Source organism: Elephantulus edwardii, unplaced genomic scaffold, assembly GCF_000299155.1.
Source record: "Elephantulus edwardii isolate Elephantulus edwardi_28Jun2011 unplaced genomic scaffold, EleEdw1.0 scaffold00037, whole genome shotgun sequence".
NCBI lineage: Eukaryota > Metazoa > Chordata > Mammalia > Macroscelidea > Macroscelididae > Elephantulus > Elephantulus edwardii.
Window position 1 is genome coordinate 5,568,197 of NW_006399787.1, and position 7,783 is coordinate 5,575,979.

At 36.9% G+C, this 7,783-nt stretch overlaps 1 protein-coding gene across 3 annotated transcripts in view; it reads right to left on the minus strand.

The window, feature by feature from the left end:
- NRXN3 (neurexin 3) overlaps positions 1-7,783 on the minus strand; it is a 2,203,380-nt gene that overhangs the window by 1,822,289 nt on the left and 373,308 nt on the right. Inside the window, exon 6 of one of the 3 annotated variants that reach the window (XM_006884635.1) lies at positions 1,104-1,123. The exons of the other annotated variants lie outside the window; for them this stretch is intronic. Coding sequence (XP_006884697.1) covers positions 1,104-1,123 — 20 coding nt within the window. The remainder of the gene's footprint in view (positions 1-1,103; positions 1,124-7,783) is intronic. 3 annotated transcript variants of the gene reach the window in all.

Below are 7,783 nucleotides of genomic sequence, written 5' to 3' on the forward strand. Positions count from 1 at the left end.
AAAAAAAAAGACCCTGGATAAGATGGACTGGTGCAGAGGCTGTACTAAAGGTCTCAAGCACAGTAACAATTGTGAGGACAGTGCAGAATCAGGCAGTGTTTAATTCTATTTTATATTCACAAACTTACTATGTGTTACTTCCAGTCAAAACATTCATACTCAAGGACACTTTGTCACTGAGTTGATTCTGACTCATGGTGACCCAGGAGAACAGACTACAATTGCTTCTCAGTGTTTCTGAGGCTACATAATCTTTACAGCACAGCCCTGGTGACATAGTGGTAAAAATGATTAACTAGCATCCTCATTGTTGGTAGTTCAAACCCACCAGCTGATCTATGAGAGAAAGATGAGGCCATCTACTCCTGCAAAGATTTATCACCTCAGAAATCCCTTAGGGCCATCTTCCTCTAAAGAAGAGGAGGATGGCCCTATTCTAAGACCCTACTTAGAGGGTCACTAGGAAAGTCAGACTTGACACAATTCCAGTGGGTCTAATCTTTATGTGAACATTCTGCCACATCTTTCTCTCATCAATTAGCTACCTAGAGGCATCAGCTACTGAAATATCAATTCGCAGTCAATTGTTTAACCACTGTGTCACCAGGGATATGATTACATATATTCAACTCAAACAAATTCACTGCTGTTGAGTAGAACTCACTTACAGCTGATCCTCCAGTGGTTTTCCAGAAGTTGTAAAATTCATGGGAGTCAATTGCCCACTTTTCTCCCATGAAGCAGTTGGTAGATTTGAACTGTATGCTTCTAAGTTGGCAGCGAGTCTCCTCATGCACTAGGCCACCAGAGTTCCCTTTTATGTATATCGCTATTGTTTTTCCAAATTGAGATGCTGTGTTTACAAAAGCCTGGAACATAATGCAGGTTCAAAAAATACTATGTTCATAACCTTTTCATATTATGATATATTATTATTATTGTGATATAATTCTTCTAAAGGTAGATTCTGTCTATAGTTTGATATAAAGAAATGAAACTTAAATACTTTATTCTCATTTCATATTATTACGAATATTATTAATGCATATTATTATTCCTAAAATGGAATTTGTTAAATTCACAAAAAGGTAAAATTTAATAACCTTTTCCTCCTTTATTTAGTCTTCTTGAAACAGGTGACTGATACTTAAGTCTTTGTCTATTTCAGAGAAACTGCTCTTTAACACCCCATAATCTCCATTCATCAACTCTAACTTGTGTGGAGTGACCAGATTGTTATTTTGTGATATACACGGTTCCTATGAGTTGGAACTGACTCTAAGACAACTAGTAACGATAATAACAAAGAAAGAGAAAGTATGCTAATTACGTAACACAAGAATGTCTGTTCTTAACTAGAACTGCCCCGCCCCCAAGCAGATATATGCACACCCATGTTTATTGCTACTTTGTTCTCAATAGCACAGAGAGGGAAACAATTCAAGGGCTCATCAATAAACAAACGCAAAGAGAAGCTGTGGTATATTCACACAATGGAATATTACGCTGCATTAAAAAAAACAAGGAATTAATGAAATATTATACAAAATGGGTGACCCTGGAGGACTTGATGCTGAGTGAAATATCTCAGTCGCAAAATAGCAAATACTGCGCAGTGCCACTTGTAAAACGGGACTGATGTTGGGGTTGGGGGGAACCCAAGAAAAGAGGGGATAAATAATGTATACTGCATCGAAACAGATGAGGAAGATAATTGTTTCAAAGGAATATATGATTAGGTATTATTTTCATGACAAGAGTCCAGACTAAGAGCTGCATAGTAAAGTGGACTGGGATGGGGGAGGATTATATAGCAATGAAAGAATTTTTTTTCTTTCTTTCTTTTCAAAGAGAAAGGAGAACTGGGAGGGCAGGTGGGCAGGGAGGAAAATGTGCAACAATGTATGAATGGAAATCCAGTTTCTAAGCTTTCATTAAAATGTTAATAAAGAAATTTTGTTGGAAAAAAGAATATCTGTTCTTGTAATAATTGTTGTAGTTAGTGTGTGCTGTCTAATCAGAACTGACTCACAGCTGATCCTCCAGCAGGTTTTCAGAGGCAAGGTGGGAAATAGCTCATTCTTCTCCCATGCTAGTAATTTTGAACCACATCACATGCCTTTGGAATTGCAGCATAGCTTCTTACCACTAGGCCACTAGAGTTCCCTCTTGTAATAATACCAGAAAGTATTTTGATTGTTGTTGCGTGTCATTGAGTCAGAATCAGCTTATAGCTGGACTTCTATTAAGTTTTAGAAGCTGTAAATCCCATGGGAAGAGATTGCCAATCTATCTTCCACAGAACAGCTGGTGGGTTCGACCCACATGGCTTTGGGTTGACAACACAGCTTCTACCATTAGGCCAACTATTTCAGATGAGAGATTCATGAAAAAGATTAAATAGATTCACCCTTCTAGCCTGAATAAAGATGAGTCTGTCAACAAGTATTTGTTGAGATTCATAATAGAATATGAAGAGTATGTTCTTTAGAATCAGACAAACATGGATTTAAACTCTGTCTCTGATCTTTGCAAACTATATGGCATTGATCAAGGTACACAATCACTTTAATTTTCCATTTTCTCAGCTGTTAACTAAGCCTAGAAATAAGTAGTATTGTTGGTTAAATAAGCTGTTGTTGTTGTTATGTGCTGTCAAGTTGATAGTATGTAAAAAATATAATGCCTCATTCACTCCAAGTGCTTAATAAACACCAATTCACTGCAATTGGAACCAACTCATAATTGACCTTCCAGTGGGGTTTCAGGGACTAAATCTACAAAGACAGAGATTAGGGTTTCAGGGACTAAATCTACAAAGAAAGAGATTACCACTATTTCTCCCATGATCCATGCTGCTAGTGGATTCAACCTTCCAAAGAGGCATCACTTTTGGATTAACATGCAACTCCCCATGGACTATGCCACCAGAGCTCCCAAAGTGTTTAATACTCATTCATTTTCTGCCAGAAATATCTCATTTTCTTAACTCTTAAAAAAGTCTTTATCTTTCATTCCAAGCAGATAGGAAAATTTAACTTGTAAAATCCTATGATGTTTCCAGAAGTCAAGAAATAAAAAAAGACATGGTGCGTTGGGAAAATATGTTGTCAAGGGCCTCTCCAAATTGTTTAAGAGCAAAGATGTGAGGTTCAAGTTAGAAGGGTGCACATGATCCAAGTCATGTTTTATTTTATTCCACAGATTGGAGTCTTCAATATGGATTGAAGCTCAACATCAAGAAGGTAAGATTCTCACCACTGGGTCAATTGGCAGCATTATAATAGATGGTGAAGAGATTGAGATTGCTAACAGATTCGACATGCTTGGTTCTACAATCAATACTCTTGGTACCAGCAATCAGGAAATCAAAATACAAATTGCACTTGGGAAAATGTGCTTTCAGAGTACTGCAGAGCCGTGAAGACAGTTTAGGGACTAACGTGCACCTAATCCAGGCCATGGTCTTCACAATAACTTGCTATGCATTAGAGAGCTGGACAATGACTAAAGATGGCAGAAAAAGAATTGGTGCCTTTGAGTTGTGGCATTAAAGAAGAGTACTGAACATACCATGAAACAAGAGAACAAACAGATCTCTCTTGAAGAAGGTGAACCAAGTTTTTCCTTGGAGGCAAGTATTTTGAGATATCACATCCTTTAGGCATGTGGTCAGGAGGACTGGTCCTTGAAGAAGGATATCATGCTTAGAAGGGTCAAGAGACAGCTCAGGAGAGGAAAATACAGGATGAGATAGATTGACACAGTAAATGGTGTAATGGGGGTAGATGTGTTAGAGTAAGCGAAACTGGCCATTGTACATAGAGTTACATGTAGGCTACTCGGTGGCTCATAATAATAACAACAACTGTTTCTATGTATCCGAAAGCCAAGCAATAAGTAAGGATGACAGAAGAGTTGACGGCTTTGAGCTGTGGTGATGGAAAAGAGCGCTGAATATCCCATGGACTGCCAGAAGAACAAACAAGTCTGTCTTGGAGAAAGTGCAACCTTAGAGATAAAGATCTGAAACTTCACCTCATCTACTTTGAACATGTTGTCAGGAAGGTCCAGTCATTGAGAAAATATATCATTCTAGGCAGCTGAATTGTCAAAAAAACAGAAGAAGACCCTCAAGGAAATGGATTGACACAGTGTCTATAACAATGGGCTCAAGAATGTTAGAATTCATGAGAATGCTGTGGGCCAAGACAACATCCTGTTGTTCATAAAGTCATCTGTTATTCACAGCGTCAACTCTATGGCACCTAACAAAAACATGATTGAGAAACAGCAAGATCTTTTTATTGAAGTTAGACTTAAATAATTCATCTTTTATTTAATGTTTCCTGCTCTTTTCTCAGTGACTTAAAAATAAGTGGTCACTATATTCTACAATCCCAAGCGTTGAGGACTCTCCTTCATAGGGTCGCTATGAGTTGTCTGCAACTCGACAGCACTTAACAACAACAACAACAATATTATATAATAAGAATTCTTTTAGTACTAAAAGGCAGCAACTACATAAGTTTTATTCTTCCCTTTCCTAGGTTCCTAGGTCTCATTTTTTAAAGCCACCAAAAACATGCTTTTTATTTCATCAGAACATCCAAATAAGTTCAACTGAGAAAGCGCTTCATGTCACTTTTGTATCTTACATTGTAATTTATGCTTTTATCTTTTTTGGAAAAAAAATATGCTCTATCTCACCCAGAATAATCTGAGAATACTTTGTTTTACACTAAAATATGTATCCTTCCCACCAAATCAATGAAGACAAGAACCTACAAAAGGCTACTCATTTCCCAGATCTTCTTAAGTGTCACTATAAAATCAACTTTGATCTTCAGATAAAGCATTTCCTCTCCTGCAATGAACGCATTGGTTGGTAAACTCTTAAATATATCTTGCTTTAGTGAAAAAAGTATTTAAGATTTTAAAAATCTTTCTTCAGTTTTATCTTTTAAGATTAATATATAAATGCCCTCCACTAAATATGATAGATGTTTCCTGGAGAGACGCATCCCTGGAGAGGATCAAAGTCAAATTGACCCAATACTGAGAGAAATGCACCCAAGAGAGTGAAAGCAGTTATTTTGCAATTTTCTATGCTCTGTGAGGATAGGTTTAATACCAGTAAGGCTGAAAGAAATGATGATTGCAAAGAATAGGGATAGAGGAAAAGGACTGAGAAAGAACACAAAGCAGAATGCAATGAATCTCCCATAAATTATTTCATTTGGGTATCAATCATATTGATTGATATGTACTTGTCACCAATAGGAAAATGAGACTCTCATTCTCTCTAGCCTTGTTTAGCCTACAAATAGCAAAGTAAAACACTGTCATTCAGAAGTCATAAATCTGGCTGGAGAGAGAACTCCACTGACAGTTTCTATGCAGAGCTATTAAAAGGGGAAAAAGATTAACTTCTTGGCATCATCATTGTGTGTCTTCTTTGCCCTATGTTTCTTTGCTGCTCCTAACATTCTTTTCTTCATTGTAGTGTGGGTAAAAGTATACAGATCGCATTAGTTGTCAATTTAACAATTTATATACACTGTTTCATGGCAAGAGTGGTAATTCTCTCAATGAAACAACATTCTTTTATCTTTTTCCTGAGCTCCCCATTTCCACTGGTCCTTTCCCAATCCTGCTTTATGAGTTTTGTTTTTGGATAAATGATGCTCTTTTGGTCTTATAAGATTGATTATTTTGAGAAGTATATGTCTCCTTGGTATTATTATTCACTGTACAGATCTTTTTGGTTGAAAGCTAATACTTGACCAGGGTCTAGTTTCAGATTTATACTATAAGAGCCAGAGTCTCAGGAATCCCATTAGTCTCTATCATACCAGTTAAGTTTGGCCTTTTTATATGTGTTATTTATTATTTTTTAATTTTCCTATGTGTGTTTTTATTCTCTCTCCAGGACTTTTTATTCTGATCTGGATCTAGGCACCATCTAGTTATTCTTGTCTTTATGAAGTAGAGGCTGTGGTTTGTATGATCTATATTAGTCCTTGGCTGCATCAGTATGGGTGGTGAAGAGATTGAGGTAGTTAACAGTTTTAGTTTGCTTGGCTCCACAATTAACGCTCTTAGTACCAGCAGCCAGGATATCAAGAGATGAATTGCATGGGAAAGTCTGCTGTCAGGGACCTCTTCAGAGTACTGAAGAGCAACAACGTCAGTCTGGAGACTAAGGAGTACCTGATCCAGGCCATGGTCTTTGCAATTGCTTGCTATGTGTCAGAGAGCTGGACAATGACTAGGGATGATAGAAAGAAAATTGATGTCTCTGAGCTATGGTGCTGGGTTGAAGTGTTGACTATACCATGGACTGCTAGGAGAACAAACAGGTTTGTCCTGGAGAAGGTGAAACCAGGCTATTCTTTGGAGTTAAAGATTCTGAAGCTTAGTCTGACCAACTTTGGACTTGTTGTAAGGAGATACTGGTTCTTGGAGAGGTACATCATGCTTAGGAGGGTGGAGGGACAGCACAAGAGAGGAAGGAAGACCCTCAATGAGATGGGTTGATTCAGTGACTGGGGTAATGGGCTGTGTCAGAGATAATAATGTTGGCACAGGATAGAGCAGGGTTTAGACCTCTTGTACATAGGGTTGTTATGAGTCAAGATGACTCAATGGCCCATAACAACAACAACAACAATTAATCTTTTGGATTTTTTTTCTTTAGTCTTTTCTTATCATCACCATTATTTGCTGAAGGCAAGGAGAGACTGACCAATAGTTGTGTCTTGGATAACAGCTTGAAATATTTTAAGATCCTGGATGGCACATAAGTAAGATGTGGGCATTATCTTTTCAGAAAAAATTATGCCAATTAACCCAGTTAATCCTCAAGAGCAGCCCAAACTTTAATTGCTCCCTTCATGACAGGAGTCAAATGGACAATTTTTCAACTTATCCAGTCTTCATCCCCAGTCTCATCATTCACACACCACTTTTACAACATGATGATACTTGAACACAAACTTGTGACAGTGTAGGATATAATGTCTTTATCTGTGTTTTACAAATTAGGATACTGAAACTTAAAATAAGTTAAGCTAGTTGTAAAACTTAGATTTGAACTTTTGATTTCAAATTCAATTCTCTTTCCAGTCTTACTGTATAATTTTTATTTGGGACCTGAACATCAGTATGGAATATACCCTATTTATTATTTTATCTTATAATTCATCATATTGACATATAATTTCCTAAATAAAAAAGTTATATTGAAGAAATAATAGGGTATGAATTGCTAGAAGGCTGGAGAAACCCAGACCCTAGCAATTAACAAATTACATGCAGGTGAATTGAATACATGTCTTACCCGAGGAAAGTTTAAAGACTTCACGTACAATGTTTCTACCCATATGTTTTCCAGGTGCTCAAATGCTTGCATCTGGCTTCATAAATCCAAGGAAGTAATGGTGAGCTCTTGATTAGATGAGATATTGACATTTCAGGAAATTTGTTACTACATCTAGAATGATGGCAAAGAATTCAGTGAATGAGGCAAATAATCTAACATGTATGAAAATAGAATAATTTGAATAAGAATTGTCTCAGAACCATAGATAGCAGTAAGCACCTGGTCATTTTAGTGGTTTTGAAAAGGACCTGCTAATCTTCAACTTTGCCACTCAAGTCTTCTTTGGTTAACTTAATTTAAAAATATTTAAATGTAAACTGTTTCTTAAATGCGTTCTTGGTATTAACACTGGATTTTACAGGAAAGATGAGGACCTTTCTAGGCAAATTCCCTTTATTC